Below are 24736 nucleotides of genomic sequence, written 5' to 3'. Positions count from 1 at the left end.
CTACATAAGACTGAGATGAAAAGTCTGAGAGTTTCGTTTGTTCACTAAATGTATTGGGGTCGTAACTTGTTTCGCAATACGACAGGATATTTTATTTTTCTGTTCTCAATTGTTCTCTATTTTTTTTTTCATTTTCATTTGATAAATTTGCGACGTATATCTTTGGATTTTCACGAGAAAGTACGTTCATTTCCGTTTTCAGTGTCTGTTGTTTGAAAGAGAAAGGTATTGCGAACACGAAGCACGATGAAACTTCAAACACGATGTGGATAAAACGACACGAAAATAATTTGTTCTTACGTTTGCTTTCGACTATCGTGGCGAATCGACCAAGAAATCTGGTTCCTAATAACTGTAGCATAGTTTAATTTAAGTAATAATAATGTTCCGACATTCCTCCTTCTAACGTGTAATCATGAAATACATAAATTATTTATGTAAATTATCTGTGTTCATTTATTCCTCTCCTCCACCTTTAGAACTTTAGCTAAAAATATAACTGTTTCAAAGGGTAAGTTTAATTAAAAACCATCGATTAACAATCTAATCGAAATGAACGGTTTATTAACGAGATTGAAGAACTAATAAAATAAATGTTTGACAAACTTCTATTTTAAAAAGACCGCCAGAAATTATTTTAAAAATTCGATTTTAGCGCCATCTATACAGAAACGGTGGAAACTACACGACAACTTACTTAGGGGGTCCCAGACACCCCATGATAACATCCGGTCGGTATACAGAGAGCGCCATTGATGCATTGGGGTCCCCGATACCCCGGATGTCATAATGTCGGTATCCAAAAAGTGTTTCGGGGTCCCTAATACCCCAAGATGCTATCAGGTCGTTATACAGAGAGCAACACCGATGCATCGGGGTCCTCGACACCCCGCATGCCATAATGTCGGTACCCAAAAAGTGCTTCGGGGTCCCTAACACCCCAAGATGCTATCAGGTCGGTATACTGAGAGCGCCATCGATGCATTGGGGTCTTCGACACCCCGGATGCCATAATGTCGGTACCCAAAAAGTGCTTCGGGGTCCTCGATACCCCGGATGCCATAATGTCGGTATCGAATAAGCCTTCGGGGTCCCTAACACCCCAAGGTGCTGTCAGGTCGGTATACAGAGAGCGCCATTGATGCATCGGGGTCCTCAACACCCCGAATGCCATACTGTCGGTATCCAAAAAGTACTTCGGGGTCCTCGACACCCCGGATCCCATAATGTCGGTATCCAAAAAGTGCTTCGGGGTCCTCGATACCCCGGATGCGATAATGTCGGTATCGAAAAAGTGCTGCGGGGTCCCTAACACCCCTGACGGTGTCAGGTCGGTATATAGATAGCGCCACCGATGCATTGGGGTCCCTGATACCCCGAATACTATAATGCCGTTACGCAAAGAGTGCTTCGGGGTCCCTAACACCCCAGATGGTGTCAGGTCGGTATATAGAGAGCGCCACCGACGCATCGGGGTCCCCGATACCCCAGATGCCACAATGTCGGCATGCAAAAAGTGCTATGGGGTTCCTAACACACCAAGATGATATCAAGTCGGTATCCAAAGTGCGTTATCGGCTCTCCGCTTGTCCCTTGCATAAATAAATGTTCTATACGGATGAAAATGAAAGGAGAAGTAATTAACGTTTAAAAATTCGAGTAAAAAGCGCCTAATAACTGCCCCGTTATAACTGTGCTGACCTGACGTTCAGTCGTCGGTGCTGGGCAGGTTGCAGGTTTCAGGCGCTCTTTACTCGAATTTTTGAACGTTAATTACTGGAAAACAAAGCCGCAAACGCTATTTCGTTATTCTTGATTTTCTTCTTATTTTGATCCTTAGAATCACCCCTTAAAAAATCTCTCACCCTGTATATAAAATTCCATGGTCAAACGATGCAACCTTCAGTCAATACTAATAAAAAAATAGATCCAAGCGAAAGTAGAAGGAATTTAATTTAACATATTTAATAGATATCCTGATGGATTCAGAAGAAGAACAGAGAGTTGCGTGGACTCCAGACATAATTGGTCCGATATTCAAACACCGTCAGAATGTCACATTGAGAGAGGTTATTCTTCTCGAATTTGTTAAGAATCTCTCATTTCCTTAGCTAATCTAATGGATAATTAAAATATTCAGGCACTGAACGCTCATCGTGACGACATGTGCACCCGAATGATGGCTACTTTCGTAGCCGATGAACTGATATACGAAACTGATTTATCTAAAAAGAGTTTTCGAAAATTCAAATCGGTAATAGCGTTAATTGACGTTACTCGTCTTTTTAATGGTTACGAGAAATTTGCGAGCGCGCATAACGGTGGTAGTTATGCCTTATTCGAATTACTTAATCGTTATATGGGTGTTATGATAGAAGAGGTATATACTAGTATGGGTGATGTGGTGAAATTTTCTCGTAAGTTGTTGAATTCCTTGATAAAATGAAATCAGTTGTAAAAGGAAATATTTTAATTATGATAGAAGATGGGTTGTTGGTCGTATGGAAGGTAAGCAGGAACGAATTCATCTCAAGAATGGTGTACAACGTGATATTATGTGGACAGAAGATTCAAGATTCAGTTACAATTGTTAAGAACAGCATCTTTGCACCCAAAGGTACAATGAATTAAGATTGATCAGATATAGTCAAACTATCTACGATTGATTTGCATCAATTTTGCTAGTGGACGTTGTAGTAGCAACTGGTGAAGTGATATTTTCCGTAATCGGATGTGATTCTGCTAGACACTACATAATAGCAGGTTCTCCGATCGAAGAACTGAAACTTGCCAGGAGAATTTGTCTACCTGGTGATCTTGTATTGTCCACTAGTGCGTGGGAGTATTGCGCGCCTACTCAATACGAGTATGTCATCAAGGACTCGTGCAATGTCAAGGTGTCGTGAATCTCTTTAGGAAACGTAGGAATATCAAGGATCGAAATAATTATCCTATTTGATAGATTATCAAAGTACTTGGACCACCCGTGGAACCTCAGAAACAGACTACTACACTAAATGTAGAACTTCCAAGCTTACATCGACGACGGTCTACTGTTACTCCTGAGGTAACCGAAACTATCTCAGAGGCGTCTATGTACACTGAAATGAACGAGATACCCTTTAGAGGTGAATACTTCGATCTTGTAATAATGACACATAAAAGTAATTAAAGTTGCTTGATTTGTATAGCGAGAGTGTCTGTAATCGACGCGTATAGACGACGTCTCGGTAATCTTTTAAAGACCTACATGTTAAAACCAGTTTTAAAGGAGGTACATTAATGAATATTTCATTCTTAAGAGCATATTCTCAAGAAATTCTTCCTCAGATTGACAATGAGGAGCCTTTAGAGTACCTTACCGAAGTGAGAAACATCACTGTGGTGAGTGTTAATATTGTTCCAGGCAAGTGTTCTATTTATGAATTGATATCTCTGGTTGACGAAGCTTTTAAGACTATTCAAAGGTACAGGTATATTTATTAACTTGGTACCCGTAAAAAATGTAGACCAACATTTTTTCGTAGAACGCTTAGTTTCTGAATAAATCGATGTTAAAGAATTCGAGATTTTTGAATTTGAATTGAAAAACCTCCGTTGATAAGCGACGTCATCTACTGTTTTGTGCGCTAAAATAGCTTCCGCGTTCGGCCATCAGATGTCGCAAAAATGATTTTTACCGAAGCGGGTTTTCTTTTCAAATTTAAAAATTTCACTCCAGATTACTACTTCATTTACCCTCTTTTTAGTTATGCTATCGAGTTGGAAACATCCCGATGATTATCATATTTTATCGCAGCATAATTGAAAACTATTCTGGGTGCATCAACATGATAAATTTATTCGACAAAGACATATTATTTAGTTTATCGTATGGGGTAAATGAATATCGTAACGAGAACGATGAGGAGTCTAACGCGAAAAATGCGATCTTTTCTGCCTGGCAAATAATGAACGATATAAAGTCTCTTGCTGGGGTCAAAGGTGTCTCGATTGGCCTGTCCAGTGGTAATTTCCCCATCTTTGTTAATCGATAAAAACTTAATAAATTTTGAATTTATTTGCAATAGGTATGGCATTTTGCGGGGTAATAGGTCACGCTGTTAGAAGGCAGTACATGATTTTTGGTACCCCAGTAGATAAAGCCATTTCTTTAATGCTGATTTCACACGACAAGGTTTGCACTATGATCTTTAACGATTACCAATTTATTAATAGGTAAATATGATTTCAGGTATCCTGCGACTACGAGGCATACTCGGACAGTTTGTTAAGCAAACATAAATTTCGTTCTCGTGGAATAAAAACATTAAGAAGATTTGGAAAATGTTTTGTCTATGACTTTATCAATTCACCATCGTAATATAATGCTTCCGTACATCTCACCTGTTTCCGGCGTGAATATTTTTAATGAAACCTGTTTATTTTAGAGAAGAAGAAACTATGTCGAATTTAGAGTATTGCTACCCTATTTTGGATCGGTTTCAGGAACTGGAATACTTCAAAGATATCTTGGACGAGATTGGTGTAGTAGGAAGAAGCTACTCAGGAATGCTTATCGAGGTTTTAATTAAAATATAATCATCGAGAAATGAATAATTACGATTACCTTTAAAGTATAATGTTTATAGGGTCCTGAAAGATCTGGTAAATCAAGATTGCTCGACGCATTTGTTACTATTGTTCGAAATAGACAAATCAAAGTAATTCAGCTTGTTCTACACCCGTCTTATAACGAGAAAGCGTATGCGGTGCTTTACCATGTCTTTATTCAAGTAAGGAAGTACTGAATTTTTTAACGATCATCAGGAAACATGAATCGTTCCATTGTTTAGTTGTTCGATGCAACAAACTGTTACACGATCTACGACCGTGAAAAGGCTGTATCGACTCATTTGGCCGATATTTTGGAGCCAGAAGATTTCTGCTATCTAAACTGCATCATGAGAGTTTGCTTTCCCCTTTCGAAAGGTTATTGCGAGGATACCGATTGGAAACGTCATACGAAAACCATCGAAATCTTCGAGCAGATATTACACAAGGTTTATATCACAATCGTATTCAACGATAGCTTCGTTTTACTTAATTTTAATCATTCAGATCAGCGGACGAGTGTGTATTCTCCTGGACGATGTGCAATTCATGGATCTCTTATCCTGGCAGTTCTTCTCGGTTGCTTTAAGCAACGTAAACGTGGTTCTAGTGGTAACATTAGTGGAACCAATTTCTTGGGATAATTTGACTCAGATCGAAGCTGGCATTTGCCAAGACAAAAGGCTGATGAGCAGAACCCTGACGGGGCTGGATTCGAAATTCATCGCAGCCTTCGCTTGTCAGTTCTTGAATGTTCAAGCGATTCCTAAAAGTCTCGAGAAGTATAGAATCTCGTCTATCCTCTATCATTTGCAATATAATTTGTTAATGACATCAGGATTGATTTAGAGTTCTTAAAAAACGTGGCAAGACTGCGATCAGCTGGTGCGAAGCTTTCCTGATGTCCACTATACAAGTTCGAGCTCTGAATTTTATCACCATTTCTCCAACGGCAGTGAGTCAATACGACCTCGTTTTCCCCGATAATTCGCTCTTGGTGAAGATACCAGCTTATCTGACGCCCGAAGAATTGGCACCACCCTTGCACTGGTCGCAAATGAGCTCTTTGAACATCTGTGTGACATCGGACAGACCAACTGGATTCATAGCATCGAATCGCGACGTAACAGGTGTTCTTTAAACACCATCGATGGTTAAAATTAATTTTCACTGATGATTTATTATCGTCAGGTCTGAGGATCGACATCTACAATAGAATGAACTCTTACGAGCAAGACTTCATCAAGTGTGCATCAGCAATGGGTACTATATTCATGCGCCACGTGGTGGAAAACGCGATGGTCAATTCCTCGCCATTGTACACGAAAAAAGGAAGGTATAATAATTTATACTCGAAGAAATTTGTACGATTATCGTGTGGATTTTATACATAGCCGTGGCAGAGATGATAAGACTGAGGATCCTCCAGTGCGCTATGATTCAGAGGAAGTACTTTCACGCAGACGACTCGGTGTATTATTTATTCAAAAAACGGAAAACTTTCAGTAATATGCATCATTTGGTCACCTGTGACTGCCAGTCATCGCGTTAGTTAACGAGAATTCTCATTCGAAACGCAGTCGATTTCATTTGAATCTCCATGAGCAGGTATCTTCATGGAGAAAACCTTGCCACACTACGCGTATTGTAAGATACTAGAGTTCACGAGACGCTCTTATCGCAAGTTATTGTACGATATATTGGCACCGCACGAGAAGGAGGACTATCACTCGAAAGCTGTGACTTTCCTCGAGCGAGAGGCTCAAAGGTGCAGCACATGCGGCGGTGGTAGCTTTGTAAACCTTTTCTCGGCGGAGGTATCGAAAGTACCAGTGTGATTATTATTCTTTCTGCCAGCTTTCGAACGTTTCCCTTATTCTCAGAGCATGAACGGACTTCCGAGGAACAGTGAATTGTTGCACAGAAAAGTAACCTCGTGGAATCGGTCCGAAAAGTTCGGGATGGAATCGAGGCGAAGTATATTCGTAGCGGAGAACAACGGAGGTGATAAGAAAAAGGACGTTAACATTCGAAGAATTTCTATTCTGCCCGTCCACATAGAACTCGAAGACGATGGTAACTTCGTCTATCAACACCGCCTATTAATTACGGTTTTAATTTCTTCCATTTATTAGACTCAGGCATGAGCTCGGAACCCGGAAAAGAAGGGTACACGACCGACTACTCGAGAAAGCAGAAACGAGGGGCTGTCTCTAGTTCTGGGACAACTGTGGACGATTTGTGGGATAATCGTCTGAAGGAGTTCTCCTATATCAATTACAGAAATTGTCGGTGCAACGAAGTGACCAGCTATGTTTTTTGGAAACTCCGTCATCACATCGAGCGTTGCAGTAAAGTTTCAGTAGCCGTATTCCAACAAAATCATTAGAATAATCCAATGGCCACATTCGTTACTTTATTCAACTGCAGAGGACTTTGAAAAATTGGTGAAGCTGATGATAGAATATACAGCTGCTTTGCTCCAAACTGCTCAGCCATTGTTCGCGACGAAATTTCTTGCAGCCGCTATTACCCACCTCGAAGTATTGAAGATAAAAGAACACGTGGCTCTCGAAGCTCCTGATTCCGATTCCGATAAAGGGAAAACCTTGATTCTGATGGGTACACTGTTCTTCTTTCGTCACAGTTTCTTCTTTATTAACATTCCTTGAATCAATGCAGGGGACGCATACGTGGCGTATGGAAATTATTCTCAGGCAAGTAAATTTTACACCGAGGCGGTATCGATGCGAACCGAACTGCTGAATACGGCCAAAGCGGTCTGCTACAGATCGATCGTCGAGTCGTTGAAACATCGGGTGCGAGGTTTTCCTGATTACAATGTGAACAAAATCACCGGCGAGCAGGCAGTTTATAATTTTGAAGTCGCTGTCTATTTGCATCGATTGGCTACAGTTTACATGGTCTGTACAGTTCACGTACCATTCGTACGATTTCTCATCGGACAGAGTTAACTTCAGTTGCAGAATCAAGCTAAGATAGCGAAGCTGACCATTTTGCAGAGCATTAGAGCTGCATTCGAATGCGTAGGTGGTTTCGTGGAAAAGGGAAGAATATACTTGACAGCCTTGGAGATTTTTCAGAAATTTGAAGGTAACGAGTTCATCGAACCACTGGAGAAGCTGATGATCACTGTCATAGACGAGCAGTTGCATTGGAAGTCTGCAGAAGCTATCGTCGTCGCTGCTACAGTGTTTCAGACTACGTTCAACTCCAGGTATCATCATTCAATGTCAATGAGTTTATATGAAATTTGAACAGTGTCAGTAATTTGCTTGTTGCTAGAATCTTGCAGGGAAAGCTGTCCGATGGTATAGAGATCGGTATTAAAATACTGAAGATATGCAACGCTTTACACATCACCAAAATCAAGCTCGATGTACTCCCATTATTGATAGAACTTACGGTAATTCATTAGCATTATCTCATCAATCGTCCTCTAATTTTATGATCTTTTTTAGATTTGGACGAAACATCTAAACGAGGCAGTAGATTTATTACAGGAACTCTACTCTTCGTCCAAGGAAGACACTGATCATTCTGCCATCACTTGGTACCATGCTCTTTGTTTGGAATGTATCTTGGATGCTGGCATGATCGTGAAGTCGTACAGATCTTGTTTCAACTTTTACCTCACTACCTTTGGTAAGAGTTTTCAATGCTGTTACAATGTGGTTGCTTAAGTTGCGTTTTCTAATTAGCCTCCAAATTCAAAAGCTGCGTGTTACGCGATCCTCAGAGTTTCTCCCGACTGGTTACTTGTTTGGCCATCTGGCAATTAAGAATGTAAGTAATTGGGACGTATAATGATCCTGTTTACGTCTTTCAATAATGTCTATAGGAACATGGTTGTGAATGAAGCGTTGGTGGAAGATGTCGACGAGTATACCGAGGGAATCAGCTACGACAATTTTTCACAGATTTATAATTGTGTCAAGGTAAATTCAGTTGCCCTTTTTTCGACCATTATCATCATTAAAATAAGAAAAAAAAATTGCTTCCATCGCAGGGTCTCGAATGTTATATGTTAATATTGAAACGGCGAATCAACATCAAGAGATCGAGCGATCTCTTCGACAGGGTGCATAACATAAAAACGCTAATTAAAATCCTTCAAGAATCATCGAATCACGCGAAATTCGTCAAGCCGTTTCTACATTTAATGCAAGCATACATGGAGCTTCTGCGGGGTCGAAAGGGATCTTGTCACAATTATTTACACACAGCTCATAAATGTGCCACGTCCCAAGGGAACAAGATGATACTTGCTTGGATCGAGCAGAACAAAAGGGTAATTGGGTCACGTTGAAAGTATTGAGAATCTATCAATAGAAATGGTATTGTTACAGACATGGAAAGAGGCGAATTTTAACAATATGGCACAGTATTGGGTAGAACACGTGGGTGCGGAAGACGCAATTCGATGGCAAGAGATTCATAAATTTGGCATGAACGCTTGGTCCACAATACTGTTCCCTCTTCCAGTCCCGGACTCGACCGTTTAATGTAACATAAAGAACGTTAATTAGGAATTGTAGCGAAATATTTATTGATTAAAGGCGTATTACAGTTTCACGTTCTAAGAAGTATACACGACGATCCCCTCGTGTGCACGATAGTGCCTCGTTAAATAAAACACTCTCGGTTCTTTCGGTTCGTATCTCGTGTTGCTGAACCTCCAGATCGACCGTAGGAAACCTCTCGCGACCGACGATATGCTTTTGCACACCCACGACAATGATACCTCATATGCTTAATTAAATTCGTCTATCTTGGAATTTGACCGAGTACGCCAAGGATACGCGTTTCGAGCTAAACGAAGGAAGAAAAAGAAGGAAGGACGGATCGATTCCTCGAGTTTTAGTACAAAGAATCGATCAATCTCCACTTTCGCGATTTATATATTATTTGTTTCTTTTTTTTTTTTCAATGAAAAATTCTCGCATCACGTTCGCTAGGATCGAACGACACGATGCTCGTCCTTGTTTGATCAATTTTTAACAATCACAACACCTAAGTATCAGTTTCTTCCGATGGCAAAGAAATTTCATTTGACCCGGTGCTTGAATCCTCGACACGTTCGTTTAACCCTTAACCGACGTACATTAATATAATATACAATCAGCAGGCAACAAACGTTTTTCACAGACGAAATTTCTTTTACTTAAACGCGAATGATTCTCCGAATCCGATCCAGCGATAGTTTCTTGCTAAATGATCTCGATGACCCACCACGTGGCGATCGTTCCTTCGCAACTCGTTTACTTTCGTAGAAAAATGAAGGAAGAAGATGATTTCGAGTTAGATTTCGTTGGCGTACTCGGCCTGGATAACATTCCGTTCGACGTGGCTAGAAATAACGACGGGGATTTGAATGGAATCGCTGTGGAAAACGTCTCGTCTCCTTCTTTGTAGCTGGGTGGGCCTCGATCGCACGGAACGTCGATATTTCTCGATCATTCGTGCGTGTCGACGTCGTTGTCGATACGACTGCTTCGTATTCCAGTCTTACCAGTCCACGGATAAATGTCTGGACACGATTGACAGGTCTTCATATATCTCACGCCGCTCTTGTGCCAAAGATTACATACTTTCGGGTTGTTGCATTTCTTTGGCCGATCCTAATAGACGGAGAACAATGAATCGAGATTAAAGATCGTGTTGCGGAAATCTAACGCAAGTTCTCTCGATTGCATACCTGGTAATTACACCCGAACGGTTCAAAGGTGTGCAACAGGGCCAGTGGCGTGGGATTCCTGACCCATTGAATCGCTTGCCAATTCGTCACTATCCACACGTCGTCCATGGCTACTATGGTGTCTAAAAAGGAAATGAAGCCCTCCTTATGGTGCGGTTGAGTGAACCAAGCGGCGTGATAGAACAGTCCAAACGGTGCTCTAAACAATTAATACTCTCGTTTATTAATTTGTAATTAAACGTGTACGATTCAGAGTTCAGAGAGGGTAGGAGACCTGTTGGTCGTGTAGTGTCTTTCAAAGTTCTTGATCAGCATCTTGTAAACCCCATCAGCGGTGGGTGGGTTGCTGCACGCGTCTCCCATGGAACATCTACCTCCGTTCAAGTCTTGCCACATCACCATAGGAACTTCCCATAAGCCTGGATAAGACCTGGTTGGACACGGAGGAATCATACAGTCGTGGAAGAGCTTGTAGTCCAGGGTGTACGGCCAACTCGGTGGACGATTTTCGTAAATTGGCATCGAAGAGTCGTAGGTGAAATTAGTGTCCCACAGCATTTTGAACATGTTGTTACCTCCGACCTGTTAATTAGAATCAAGCGTGTTGCTTTACAAGATCATAGTGACAAAGAGCGAAAGAGGACGAAAGAAAATGTTACCGATAAGAAGGGAGCCCTCATTCCCCTGACATCTTCCAGTTTGACGCCTCCATAGGCCGAGAGGATTTCACGTTGTCCGGCAACTTCTCGCGCCCATTTTCGCTGAGAGAATTGCTCACCGAAACTGTGCCTATTTTCAAAAAGTCTTCTTTCATTTGACCGTTCGATTCGCAGGCGAAAGAAGCGATCGCGGGGTCAGAATGCAAGAACTTCGATCGCTCGACTGATTCATGCACCTTCTATGAACATTAGCGGCTAAACGCAGTCTCTGTCGACACTGTATTCGTAAATAACTCGGGAGAAAATTACAAGAATCTTCTTCGATCAATCAGAATGTCCGTGTCGTTTCATAAGAACAGGTTTCAGCAACGCGATGCTCGTTCTTGCGTCCTGAGCCGCGGTAATCTGCGAAAAGCACTAATGTCTATCCGAAATAAGCGACTATGGTGGATCCGATCGAACGGCGAATCAAGCTAGCGTAATGGCAGAGCGTGAACCACCTATGACCGTAACGACGCGATTGCCCGATGATTAATGAATTCGTGATTAATGTAACGAGAAGTGGTGACCAATTAAAACGCGCTGTTTCTTTTTACTTCGATCCTAGTCCATGTTCTGTTTGTCGATGTACTTACGAAACCGTGTGGGAGGCAATCTCATGACCGCCGGCATAGAGATTTTGGACCTGGCTGTAGTCGGTCCACTCGTGGGAGACGTAGAAGGTTGCCGATATGGGACAGCCGTTCGGATTTTTTCGTCCCTTCTCGAATAGATCAGCGTAGAGACCCTTGTTCAGGTCGTTCACGGAATCGTCGAATGTGAGGAGAACGATTTGCGGTATCTCCTCCGGGAGGTAGTCACCTGTTTCGGGATCGAAATGGAAGGTAGGAAGCAAAAGGAGGAGCGGATCGAAAGTAACGTGTGTTTGTTTCGTCGGGGGTTGATTTGCAATCGTGTCGTGTCCGTGTGTAGATGCGTGTGTAACAGCCGTTAAAGTGTCGTGCGTGATGGGAATGCGAGGGATGAAGAAGTGATGCGAACGAGAGAGAAGAGAAGAGCGAGAAAAGAGAAAAGTTGCGGTTAGTACGAAAGTCATTAGTATACGGCACAGGTGCGGTACGAGCCAGGTGAAACTTGTTTCGCGACCCGTGTCACAAACTGCGGGGTCATCTTTGATCGCGACCGTTTCACCAGTCTAGTACCGCGATTTACGTCTTATCGCGATCTTCGACGATCCTCTGATCGATACCCTGCTCTACATAGCGGAACAACCATCCGAAACGGAAGCGGAGCAATTTCTTCCGGAAACACGGGACGAGAATCGTCAATAAGACGTTGGTTCTACGCGTACACGAGACATCTCACGGATAGCATCGTTATCCTTTCTATCCTTATTGGTTCCCAGGCTTTCAGCCTGTCGGAACGGTGGATTTTACTTTTAAATGAGCTCAGCTTTTTCTTACTTACAATTAGATCAAGATACGCGTTGCTCCAGTTTACGATCTTGGCTCGAATAGAAATTGGCCTATAGTTGAGTAGGCCTAGTCGCCCCACAGGATCGTCGAAGTAACGAAGCGTTCTCGAATTCCCAAAAGTTCCTCGAAACGTTCTCGAGGAAGAGGATTCGAGAAGTACCCACATGAATGACAGCGAAAATTGTGCGTTCAGAGGGAGAACGTTAGTCGAAGAGAGGCGAAGGCGATAACGTTCGATGATCAGAGTACGGTAAAATCTCCGTTAATCTCGAGAAAACAATCATGACACCTGCGAGCACGTAGATTTTACCATACTCGTGCAATTCGAACGAATTTTAGCGTGTGGATGCACGATGCTGGACGATTGCTTGCCTCCGCTTCAACTTACGAGATCGTATGCGATGCCAGTTCGTGGCCATCCGCGTAAAGGTTTTGCACCTGGCTATAATCGGTCCACTCGTGCGACACGTAGAACGTAGCCGAGATCGGACAGCCGTTCGGATTCTTACGTCCGTTTTCGAACAGATCAGCGTACAACGGTTTGTTCAGATCGTTCACGGCATCGTCGAACGTGAGCAGGACGATTTGCGGCGTTTCGTCCGCCTGAATTCCACCTGGATACACGACATCAATAATACGTACGTCAAGGTTGCTCCTATGCTCGAGATTTATCTCAAAAGCGGAATCTTCTCGGCGCGAAAGAAACGTGCTTGATCCATTGCTTAATTAAAAACGACGCGCAAGCAGAGTCACCCGACTCCGCCAGATTCTTCCGCGATGATTTACGCGAGGTATGCGGTTGCACAATCCTCTCTAGACGCCGGCTAGGCTGTTTTAATCGCTTACGTTACAGCTCGCTCGCTCGTGGAACATATTATCGTCGTTATTCGACCCGTTCCCGCGCCGCAGCCTTAACCCGTTAAGGTTTGTTAAACGCCCGGCGATACCGTTCGAATTCTCCTCACGCGCGGCAGAGCTTTCGATTTCGAGCAACAACGCGTGCGAAATCACAACCGGCTAAGCGGATCTGTTTCACTTTCCAGCGGATAGTAGGTACGGCAATGCGTAACGTTAGAATCGGAGAAAGTCACGAGTCGCTGCTAAACCGATCGACTAAACTTAACATTCGTGCCACGAACGGCTTGCGTCATCCAACAGACAAGCCGTGTCTTGTTTCTGATCACTTTTTTCTTTACGATATCCATTCGATTTTTCCCTCTTGATGAACGCAAAATAAAAGCAACTTCAATTGTTCCGCGGATGTTCTTTCGAACGGCACCGACGTCGTAAGTTCATCCTCGGAATGAATCAATTACCGATCGATGCCATTCGGAAGTAAATCGACTAACCGATTCGTTCGGAGTACTGTACGATTGCGACAAACTTACCTGGAATGTCTATCCCGCCGCAACTGCAATCAGGAAGCAAGCAAACGTCCTTGCGACACTTGGCTGCCGGTTTGTCGACCTGCGGAGTCGGATAAATCGGCGACGGCCTCGTTGCTGGATACCTGTAGATGTCGATGAACTCCTGTGCTTTCGACACGATTTCAGTCGACGGCTTCAAGGTCGGTCTCGATCGCCTGCAAGCCCGAAATATGCATTCCAGACGTTTACCATGAAACTAGTTACCGCTGGAAATCGTTGAATTTTTCTTGCCAACGTTTAACAATATTTAACACAGATTTAGTAAACAGCGACAGGTGTGCAACTTGCACGCAATTAACTTTCTAGACGCATTAATACGTTCGTTCACCTCCGCGAGGGACAATACGAACCGGTGGATCGTTCGAGATCGGATATCCGCTTTGAACCAACGCAGCCTCTATCTACCTTTTATCTTTTCATACAAGTTCCGTGTTAATTGTTAATCGACGGCTATTGCAAGCTAGTAATTTGCTATGCGATGAGAAAACATGGTATAACAATACCGATTTATGGCATCTACATATGTTTCCGGAATATCGAAGGAAATACTCTATCTGTTTTTACTCTATAGTTACTATTTTCCATTCATCGTTATGCTGAATGATGATAGCCCGTAATGAAGGGTTTTAACAATCACTCGCCGGTTAATTGGAAAATTATACAGTGACGGTGTTAGACGTCTAATCGTATGCAAAGAGATCGATCGAACCGCGATACGACTTTCTAACAAGACTTCACAAAAACGACTCGCACGATCGTATTAAATGCAATCTCGACTGCGACAATTTTAATTAAATATCTGTAGTTTTTGGAACGCTGCGAAGGGTGAAGAAATAGGTTGCAAACTTACGGTGGTGCTGTGCCGCGATGGATCTGTTGCGGGCGACCCCGGCTGCAAGAAAAGAAACAGAAAAGAATTGAAGAGAGGAAAAACCGAGAAAAAGGGGAAAAGGAAAATGTCCAACGGAGTTGGGAGAGAAAGTTTCACGGAATACAGAGAGCAGCGAAATCGGGTCTTGGTCGATGGACACGTTTGCAAGGCCATTTGCTCTTTCGACGCGGAAACTGAGAGATGCAGTTGCGAAACAAAGAGGACGAGGATCGAAGACAATTGGAAAGTTAACTGTTGTCGATTTTGCAAAGTTCACAGATCGGTTCAGATTCGATGACCTAAGGTTTAAATAAGGCACCCCGGAAATCGCGTAATTCTTTCAGCTTTGATGTACAATAACAAATACCGTATAATCGTGATTTTCCAGTAATTAAGTTTTACGACGTGACTTTTGAACTGCGGTGGCAAACGATTGGCATAAACCTTAAATGTCACGCGACAGGGAACGCGTTAATCTTCTCCGCGAAACTCGAGACGAGTAACAGCGTGACGATTTTCAAATCGCAGACGTGAAACCTAGTCCCCAGCTGACCGAACAGGTATTCATCTACAGGGTGTCTATTACGACGAATCTACTTATGGTAATTAAATTATTATGCAATGAATGTATCTCGGTTGAGAAATTGAATACAACTTTCATATAATTAATTTTTTATATCACTTGTACTTATTTAATACGGACACCCTGTAGAGTTGCGTGCCGCGGATAGAAGGGGAATTCATGCGTTTTAACGCGTTCGAAGAAAGCGTGAAATAAAGTCGCGTTCCCCCTACAAATCGATTCGCTCGAATAATATCGATCAAAGCTTAGGTAGCCGCGTGGCGATCCTTGCGACTGCGTCTCCCGGCTAGTTGGTTGCGTAATTTGAAAAAAAAACTGACCGACGACAATCACCGCTGTCGCGTACGTGGATACCGTACCTGGGTGCATTGACCGTGTAAGACCTGCTGGTGGTGATCGGAGTCTGAGTGGTCGTCGTCAACGGAATGAACGTGTCCACGATGGCGTTCGGCGTCGTCACGTGGACGACAGGGTGGCTGAGAACGTTTGGTCTAGGAAGAAATGATTTTTCGTTAATTCGTTAATGCACCAAATTTGAGAAAACATCGAGCAACAATTATTCTCGACGCACGCGACAAGGATACGTTGACATTATCTTTCACTTCTCAGAAACGAAAACGTAATGTACAAGAATAGTTAAGAATGATCGATGAAAGCTCAAGGCGATGATTGAAACGATTACAACGGCAATTTTCTTGTCGCTTTACGGTCGAGGAGACCAGGCGAAGGTCTCTTTCTCCTCTCGTGATCGAGACATCCGTTTCAATTGATAAAGAAACAGTATCTCACCTGTACGACTGTCCATCGTTTATCCGGAACTTGTTCTTGTTCAGTTGAGCCTGGGTGGTTTGGTGAAACAAAAAAAGAGAAGAAAAAGAATAGAATTGATTGACAGTGTTTGTTAGAAATAGAGACCTATCTTTAGAGAAACTTTCGTTCTACCTGATTCTCGTAGATATCATAGTCCTGAACCGTGACGTCCTGATTCAGGTTGTACTTATCCGCTTCGTTCACCGCGACCTTCTTCGGCTTTTGATACTGCTTCGCGTGCACCTCGCTGATCTTGACGCTCGATTGAACGGGCACGGACTGGTTCACGGTGTATTGATTGTAATCTAACGGAGGAATCGCGAAGGAAATCGATTACTCCTAGCTGGTGACGAGCTATTAATCGCTTCGATTTGCTTCGTAAGGACCGAAGGAACCTCCGGTGCAACGCGACACGAAATTCGGGTAAATGGAGGCTTACCATCGTCTTTGTAAATGGACACGTCGTCGTCGTAGATCGTGTAATAGGGGTAACTCTGATCGGGATCGTTGTAATAAGACTTGGAGATCACTGGGGCAGCGGTGGATGCCAGGATCTTGGCGACTCTGGGTGATTCTGAAGATGGTACCTGCGTCCTGTAATGAGCTTCCGTTTGGGCACGCGTGCTTACCAGACTCTCTTTCTCCTTTTCCTGTGATATATCATAAAACATAAATTACAGACATACTGTAATACAATAATTACAACAATGAAACATACTGAAATCACGTTTCTTCGAAGACCATCCCTATCTCGTTGCACTTGACCAATGGTGGACGGTTGACCTCTGTAGACTCGTTGTTGCCTATCGCTTTCGATTTCCGTTGCAGGCTCGTACTCGTCCTCGTGGTAATTCCTAGCCTGTTGTCTCTGACGAATCGGTTTTTCAGTGATCTGCGGAACAGGAATTGGCGTGGTCGTCGCAATCGGTTGCCTCTGAACGGGACGTTGCTGCTGTTGCTGTTCGCGTCTTTGCTGCTGTTGTTCGCGTCTCTGTTGCTGTTGCTGGTGGTGGTGCTGCTGCTGTTGTTGCTCCTGCAGGGTTTCTATCTTTGCTGACCTGAGTAATTTCAGAGAAAGGATTGCGATAGATTAATTGTCGGTTTCCGCGTGTTATGGGTCGTTTCGTCGACCTTTTCAGACCCGTGGATTTCGCAAACTGTTACGCCAAACAACTTGATCACAGTGAATTCCTTCGATGGGAAAGCACTCTTATTAGAATCTTTTTTTTTCTTCGTCAGAATTTCGTTGATGATGTTTATATAAGAGTACTTAATTGAACACCTGGTAGGCGAAGTTGGAGCAGAAATTTATTTGAATAAAACAAGAAGGTATCGTTTTTGGAAGCGGAGCAATTCGAGGGGACGAATTGGTTGACAGAAAGGATCGATCTGGTAGTAAACTAGTTTCGTGAAAACACGTTGCCGGTAATGGCAAGGACACATCGTACAGAGGTAAGGAACCGACGTTGAGAAACAACTTCTTTTCCCCTCCGATTATGTTCGCGCACAATAAGTTAATGAGCGACCAGCAACGAACGATCGTTGCTTAACTTCTTACACAAGGGAACTCGTGTCTTACAGCTGTTGAATATACCTCGAAGAAATGAAAGAGAGAGTGGGAGAGTGAATTCAATTGTAGGCTACAGCCATGTTATACAACAAATTCACCGACGTTTCCGTTTAATCCTTTCGGATACACGCTTGTCCCCTGGCGAACAGAGAATTAACACGTAACTGGAGCACTTTGATGGACGTTGTTTGATTAAAATCTAGACAACTTTTTCTTTCTTCTCTTTATTCACGTAGTGACATAAGAAAGCTTAATTGAAACATTAACGCCTGCTGTTAAGATTAAATCATAGTCGAACGACCATCGAGTTTATTTAACAGCAATCGATAAAAATTGAAACGAAAGATAATAATAGGAAAATTCTTATGAATTACGAAGACTCACCGTTCCAACAGAGGATCTTCTTCGTTTTCCTTACCGGGAGATCCACCTTCGGGGCAGCCCACGTTACGTGGCCAATCGCAAGTCTGCAATTCATGACTGGAAACAAGAAGCAAACAAGTAGTCAATTTCTTCGATATTCATGCTTATTGCTCGTCGATCGAAACTCGATCACGTAATCGAGCACAATTTACAGATCTTATCTACCTTCTCCAAACAAAGTAACCGATTCGTTTTGTATAACGCTATTATCGGTGATCCGATTCGTTAGAGGGATTTTCAAAGACCGATTTGGCGCGGGGTATTGGAAAATTGGGTGTTTGGAATTTCGTATCGAGTCTGAGGTAAGTTCACGAGCGTCCTTAATTGGACAGTCGGGTGTTACCGGTCATCGAGGGTCCGGTTTTACAACGAACTCGTTTGTACGCACTGTCGTACGCTGTCCGGAGAGGTGTGGCAGCCTGATATTTTTTTCTCCAGGGTTACACGAGCACAGCTACGACCCCCTTTTACCTCGTTAATCCAGATCGAAAGTGTAGCAATATCGTAATCGCGTGTTACAACGCCCCCGAACCTAAGTCGACGAGAAATTTCTATCGTATTCAAGGTTCCAGCGACTAGAAATGTTTGCGTTGGAATTCGAATGTCTCATCGATGGCTGATGAAAAAAAATCATTTTTCAAGATTGGAAGGAGAGGTGAACTTTGATATCCTATCATAAATTTCGCTATAAGCGTCCAGTTTTATCCTGTTCGCCCACTGTAAACGCATTGTTAGAATTTTTGACTATGTTTTTTAACACCGAGGCTAGAATTTCAACCGGAAAACAGGTTCCAATAAAATGCTTTTCTTCGATTTCTATTAGATATCAGCGCGATATATGAAATTCCAAGGAATATAGAATGTTTCGTGGTGTACGTAATAGCTGAAACATGTTGCAGAAAAATTCTGTCGGCTCTGGCAAGCGAACAAGAAATAGAAATCTCTGTGGAATCTTGTAATTTGGCCTGCGAATATGGGAGAATACATCCATTATTGCTGTCTATATCTGGACGACAATACGCAGCCGTGTTTCGCTTTTGATTAGGCGACTCGTATTATTCGCTCGCGTTTCAATTCACCGTCCCATTAATCTCGGTCCATATTTGTCGAACGGGTTCGAGAATCTACGGTTCGCTTTGTGCTTTGCACGTGCACCTGCCGTTTTTCCGATCAATTATCTACTTATCAACGAAAAGGTTTCGCGACGGTAATTACGACGACGAAAAGAATCGCTTTGATCGTATCGAGTGTTCGTCGAATCGTTCGAATCGACGCTTTATTGAAACTTTTAATCGTTACCTGTACATCAAACCACCCGTGCAAGACTCGAGTAGAGCACCTCCGAATACGCATACGTAGTATTGCGTGCAGTCACGGGGATGAGGGTAGTAACCGAACTCTTCAGGGCATTCGAACTCCAAAGCTGCTTCGTTTCTGCTCGCCCTGGCGCTTCTGGGGATGGTCCTTTGGCATCCTGCAAATGGAAAAGTGTTTCCTACAATTTTTGCTATTAACCCTTTTGCACTTGTATTTATATTTGAGGAAACCAATCAACTCGGAATTTCTTTTATTTTTTAAAAGAAAATATTGTAACAAGGATCCTTGAAATGAAATACTAGGATGTAGGATGACGACTATATGGCGACATACGATTGGAAAGGGTTAATCCTGAACGTCCACGTCGCCCTAATTATGATTGTTACTACTGCAGGGACCCCTGTATGATCTTATTGTCGCGTGCTGGAACGTGAACGATACACAAAACGGCGAATTATGCAATCGGGTGTACATAACCGGATTTTTGGCCGACCTTGCTGTTCACGTAGCCATAATGTCGAGACACTGAAACAGTTGGTCAGAAAAAAGGCGCCTCGAGACCAGAGGCGAAAGGAGGAAACGAAAGGCTGGCGCCAAATTTTCGTAATCGACCCCACCCACCCTGCTATTCGATCTCGAAGATCGTTTTAAATATTTGCTTACTCGAAGTTGCATATTTTTGAAACTGGAAAACTTTCAGAAATCAGAAGTTGCATCGTTAAATTCGATCGCTACGTCACCAGCTAAATGCCATTCCACGGTTGAAAATAGGTATACTTTGTTGTACTATTGTCTCGGCTGTCGGTGGATTCGATTATCCCACCTTCAAGTTTTCTGGCACAATTTCATCGTGGGACCGCGGCACGGCTGGAACGACGAATTGATTTGTTGGAAACGTGACTTGCGCCATTCCTCTTTTACTTTCCACGTGAGAATACGCGTGTGCCTGTGGAATAATGTTCAGTCCCTGGCTGGTTGTATGTAAATTTTTCCTATCCTCGTATTATAATCGGTGTAACGGTGCTGTTTACGAGTTGAATCTTCAAAAAAGCAATTCAACGAGCTCTTTAAACGTCGACGATCTATCGGGTGTCTCGAAGAGGATAGGTTGAGAAGGAATAAAAATTTACAAAGATTAATTGCACGGAGGTTTGTTGTTCCTGTTTGTATGTTCGAGGTAATCATCAGGGACGCGAAGGAGGATAATGTCGCGGTACAAGGATAAGCGACGAACGCTCTTCCTGGCGACGATGAAAGCATCGATCGGTCGGTGCGAAGGTTGCCGGGAAAAATCGAAATCGAGGAAAGACGAGGCCTCCGGAGCGGGATCACGGTCGACCTTGGGCGAATATGGTTCAGGAGGAACGAAGAAAAAGAGCATTCGGACGAACACATCCTGGTACCGTACTCTCGTTCGACCTTCCAGCAGATCGCACGCGACCTTGCCATCGCAGAAAGGTCGATGTACTCGTCCACCTTACGATCCTAAAATTCTTTTCTCCCGATTCTCCTTTCGACAGAGTCCAGCCAGTTTGCATTTCTAAGCCCGTGGGCACGCGGAAACGATTTTCCTCTCGATTTGTCAGCGGTCAGCCCACCTTTCCTCGGCTAATCTCGAGATTCAGATAGCCCTAGTTCCTTTTATTTTTCCTCGTAGTTAGAAGGCGGAAGCGTATCAAACGAGCCGTATAAATTTCCAAGATTTACGAGATCGCCGTGGAAACGCGGTATATTTCGCAACGAGAACGCCGTCAAAGCTGCCCGCGCGCGAAATCGTTCGCCTTCTAATCCTCTCATTGCCTCGAAATTAACCGATCGCTTGGCCAGGTTGATGTCTGGCAATGAAACTGGAAAACAAACCGAGTTACTCTGTTCGGACGTGTTCGAACAACACGAGTATCGGTATCGTTTACCGAGCTATCCTTTTTTGCTCGCGATTGCGAAACCTTACTTCAAATGATCCGACGTCTAAGGAGGAAGCTGTGTCGAAAAGAGAAATCCGCTCGTACTCGAACAGAACAGCTGATAGATTACAAACGAGTCGAAATTGTATCGCGAAATTGAGGCAAACGATCGAGGAACTTCCTTGGTGAAATCGACGCTAACACACGCTCGATTTCGTTAATTACCTACGATTTGCACCGTTTCCTAATGCTACAATTCATTTTCAGATTGATATACAAGTTCAGCCCGTTATGGGAACCCTTTACTCTTAATACCATCACTTAAAGGAATCAAAAGTACCTTTCATATTTCCGTTTAGAATCGGATCGAACAAAAGAATTCAGAAAAGAAGGCAAGATTTATTGCTCGTGACAGGTGAACAAAAATCAAAGAGATTACCGAGACTCGATCTATAATAATTACACACCTTTCCTTTGCGTAATTGGACTTACGACCATTCCGAAATGGAACTGACCAGTGCGACTGGATAATTCGAACCATTAATCAAATTACCTTTATTTCATACTCTGAATTGTTAATATAGAAAGGCTTGTGTCAAAAGAAAAATTTCTCTCGTCATTCGAAAAGAGAATCGAGATGTCTTTTTTTTGCGATCCAAGTGACATAAGAGAAGATTATAAAATTTTTCTTGGTAATTGGAAATACCAAGAGGATTTAATTTTGCAATCTGGTAATCTGGTACTTAGGATATTACGCTGTGCAACTTGGTATTCTCGTGGACACGATTCGGGACTGTGGTTCTGTAATTGCTTCGTGCGGTACGGAGTTGCGAATGAGGTGTATTTAATTTGCCCGAGGTCCACTGACCTTTATTAATCACGGGAAGGATTTTGGAAACGAACGACCGGAAAATCGTGTAGTTTTTATATGAAATTTAATCGGCAATTCGATGCAATATGTTTAGAAAAGCAAGACGGTGGACACGCGTTAACCACGAAACACATGCACGCTTCTGAACACCGTTCAAGTTGTCCGATATTATGCAAGTAGTGTTCCAGTTTTAAAGCCCCGCTTTGGTATTCCAGCTCACTTTCACTCATTCACTTGCCAGCTCTTTTATCATAGGCCCCTCTATACCTATCTCTCTCGGTCTCACCGCAATTCACCAATCTATCTTTTACCAACGTTCAACTAGCTTTTTCTCTCTCGTTGCCATTCGCATGACTTTCACTTCTCTCAACTTCGTAACCCGTTCGTTCGCGTAGCAAACTTCTACCGTGGAACGCCTTTACCTTAGAAAACCGCAAGTCCCGTGATTTATGAACAACCGGATGACGTTCGTTGCTTCGGAAGTAAACGCGTCTTCCCCGGCTAACGATCCAATCGTTTCCCGTGATTTACCCCGCCATTTAACCCTTTCAAATTAAAAAAAAAAAAAAAACGGTCGCATCGCTATCCCTGTTTCGTTACAACTAGTCGTTTACTTCCAGCGAGAAAAACTTCTAGTTAGCCTTTCGAACGGCACCTAATTATCCAATTTATAGACCGTGGAGTTAGTTATTCGCACCGTACGTGATTGCAGATCATTAAGGTGACGAATTTGCGGTAATATCCGTACCGAGAAAACGATCTATTTCTTTAATTTCGAGAGATCACGTCGGCTGCGTTCCAGGAACGCGGGAACAGGCGCGATATTAAAGATCCCGCGTTTTACGACACGCGTTTAGAGTCGATCCGCTCGGTTCGTTTCGCGTTGACGACCGTTTTATAGTTTCCAAATTGTGTTTGAACGACCGGTTAGCTTGTGGTTACGAAAATTACAAGCTGCCGGCGTTAATTGTGCCTGAATACTCGCGCATACGGAGCAGGGAGGTCGTTAGACGTTCACTCGGTGATTTTCGAGCAAAACACTGCAATTGTCTGCTTGTTAAATTCTTTATTTGATAATCACTGATCGTCGATTAAATTAGCGAACGGATTAATTTATCTTCGCGATGCGCTCGTCGAAATAGAAAGGACAATTTGACAAATTTCTACCCACGGGATAGTTGGCTGTTCGAAAGTGGCAAGAACAAAGTGTCACGATCATTACGATAGCGTGATCGTTTCGCAGGCGTCCTGCGGATGGCTTTATTGTGAGCGATAATGAGACTACGTTGTCTGCTAGGTAATACAGTTCTCACATTTCTGCAACATTCAATAAGGCTGGAATGGTGTAACTTTACATCCACGTCCCGCCTGCCACCCACCCACCGCCTCGCGATGTGAAAATTCAGCGAGTATCTCTCTCACAAAAAGATACTTGGCCAAAAACCGCAGCGATACTTGCGAAACTTTCCACCATCGCTCGACCACTTCTTCTTTCCTTCGAATAACCGTATAATTAATCATCTACGAGATGATCGAGAGAATGCATTACGCGGATGAATATATATAAAAAGAAGAACTCGCATCGAAGGTGGGTCCGCGTTTCGTTTGACATTTAATTCTCCGCGCCCGCCGCGTTATCCACCTTTCTAGAACGCCAGAAACTTTTCTCGTCATCGGCCGTGACGCTTGCTCGCGTTGCATTTTATGCGATCACGGTGCAAATGTCAGCCAACATCCGCGAAGGATCCATTATCCTGCGAAGGTTAGAAATTTCAATTGCAACTTGGTGCCGCAATCGCGATAAAGGAACGGAATTCTGTTTCCACGATGAAAATTTGTCGTTTCATCGATTCTATCGCTACAATGTTGCGAATGGATTGATTCCGAAGAAAAACGAGATATCGCATGTTCCTTTTAGCACCTATCGCTTAACGATCATCGCTAAATCCAATTACGCTCTTACAACTCCGCTTTGAAAACTTTATGGAAGAGATGTAACTCTGGCCGAGTTGGTCATTACAAATTTTATCTTTCGTTGTGGCTTCATGCTAATTGAACATCTAGACGGGTAGATTTAAGTATGCAGTTTGCAGTTAATTAGTCGGTTTTCGAGGACGGATGCGTACAATCGTGCAGATATCCTTCGAGGACCCAGAGATCTTGTTATCTAGAAAGGATGGGAGATTAAGATCGAACGATTGAGTAAGAATAGGCAAGTGGAAATAGTAGATTCGGTGAAACATCCGTCGACCTTTCTGGTTATTAAACGACGGAGAACGACCTCGAAGAGGAGAAACAGCTGGAAGATAGCCGGTCGCAGGCAGATGCTCATCGCGCTGTATCTCCGTACGTGGACGTTGCGTATGCTAATATACTAGGAGGATGCATAATCCATTTCGCAATAATCCTGTTTAGCAGCGTTCAATTTAGGACGAGAGTCGAGAGATTTCGTGGCAATCGTTAAAAAATCATCCGTGTATATAATTATAAAATTATTGAGAAAAAGAAAGTTCT

General features: G+C 43.1%; 3 protein-coding genes across 5 annotated transcripts in view; 2 read left to right on the top strand and 1 right to left on the bottom strand.

Annotated features, from left to right (window-relative positions):
* The first annotated feature begins 2535 nt into the window (after positions 1 to 2535).
* LOC114871670 (adenylate cyclase type 10-like) lies at positions 2536 to 8469 on the top strand. Its single transcript, XM_046286188.1, has 24 exons — positions 2536 to 2617; positions 2686 to 2897; positions 2963 to 3128; positions 3192 to 3274; positions 3331 to 3473; positions 3800 to 4008; positions 4071 to 4177; positions 4235 to 4359; positions 4431 to 4563; positions 4632 to 4775; positions 4836 to 5042; positions 5101 to 5375; positions 5443 to 5723; positions 5785 to 5856; positions 5988 to 6140; positions 6202 to 6410; positions 6477 to 6669; positions 6729 to 6944; positions 7024 to 7215; positions 7276 to 7517; positions 7581 to 7831; positions 7876 to 8020; positions 8076 to 8259; positions 8456 to 8469. Exons 1-24 carry the CDS (start codon positions 2536 to 2538, stop codon positions 8467 to 8469), a joined length of 4038 nt encoding a protein of 1345 aa, XP_046142144.1.
* Positions 8470 to 8471: 2 nt separating this feature from the next.
* Positions 8472 to 9143, top strand: LOC114871666. The gene is made up of 3 exons (XM_029177857.1): positions 8472 to 8552; positions 8624 to 8905; positions 8964 to 9143. Exons 2-3 carry the CDS (start codon positions 8639 to 8641, stop codon positions 9117 to 9119), a joined length of 423 nt encoding a protein of 140 aa, XP_029033690.1. The 5' UTR covers positions 8472 to 8552; positions 8624 to 8638; the 3' UTR covers positions 9120 to 9143.
* The window catches only part of LOC114871563, a 32414-nt gene continuing 16817 nt past the window's right edge, over positions 9140 to 24736 (bottom strand). Inside the window, exons 2-15 of one of the 3 annotated variants that reach the window (XM_029177633.2) lie at positions 19430 to 19604; positions 18092 to 18187; positions 16856 to 17195; positions 16577 to 16787; positions 16270 to 16442; positions 16117 to 16166; positions 15687 to 15818; positions 14724 to 14765; positions 13835 to 14028; positions 12835 to 13060; positions 10972 to 11101; positions 10587 to 10894; positions 10313 to 10511; positions 9140 to 10235 (exon numbers count right to left, since the gene is read on the bottom strand). In XM_029177633.2, the coding sequence (XP_029033466.2) occupies positions 10071 to 10235; positions 10313 to 10511; positions 10587 to 10894; positions 10972 to 11101; positions 12835 to 13060; positions 13835 to 14028; positions 14724 to 14765; positions 15687 to 15818; positions 16117 to 16166; positions 16270 to 16442; positions 16577 to 16787; positions 16856 to 17195; positions 18092 to 18187; positions 19430 to 19604 (2441 nt within the window). In that variant the 3' untranslated portion in view covers positions 9140 to 10070. Of the gene's footprint in view, positions 10236 to 10312; positions 10512 to 10586; positions 10895 to 10971; positions 11102 to 11606; positions 11833 to 12834; positions 13061 to 13834; positions 14029 to 14723; positions 14766 to 15686; positions 15819 to 16116; positions 16167 to 16269; positions 16443 to 16576; positions 16788 to 16855; positions 17196 to 18091; positions 18188 to 19429; positions 19605 to 24736 lie in introns of all 3 variants that reach the window. The other 2 variants (XM_029177634.2, XM_029177635.2) reach the window with 2 other exon arrangements.

The sequence above is a fragment of the Osmia bicornis genome, chromosome 6, assembly GCF_907164935.1.
Source record: "Osmia bicornis bicornis chromosome 6, iOsmBic2.1, whole genome shotgun sequence".
Taxonomy (NCBI): Eukaryota; Metazoa; Arthropoda; class Insecta; order Hymenoptera; family Megachilidae; genus Osmia; species Osmia bicornis.
Note: the sequence above shows the minus strand (reverse complement) of the source record. Positions and strands in the feature narration are given on the sequence as shown.

Coding starts and splice junctions, on each gene's coding strand:
- LOC114871670 (XM_046286188.1), top strand. CDS start 2,536: ATGGTGTACAACGTGATATTATGTGGACAGAAGATTCAAGATTCAGTT. Junction 3,129..3,191: donor GAACGAGATACCCTTTAGAG/GTGAATACTTCG, acceptor TGATTTGTATAG/CGAGAGTGTCTGTAATCGAC. Junction 4,360..4,430: donor GACTTTATCAATTCACCATC/GTAATATAATGC, acceptor TGTTTATTTTAG/AGAAGAAGAAACTATGTCGA.
- LOC114871666 (XM_029177857.1), top strand. CDS start 8,639: ATGTTAATATTGAAACGGCGAATCAACATCAAGAGATCGAGCGATCTC. Junction 8,906..8,963: donor GGATCGAGCAGAACAAAAGG/GTAATTGGGTCA, acceptor GTATTGTTACAG/ACATGGAAAGAGGCGAATTT.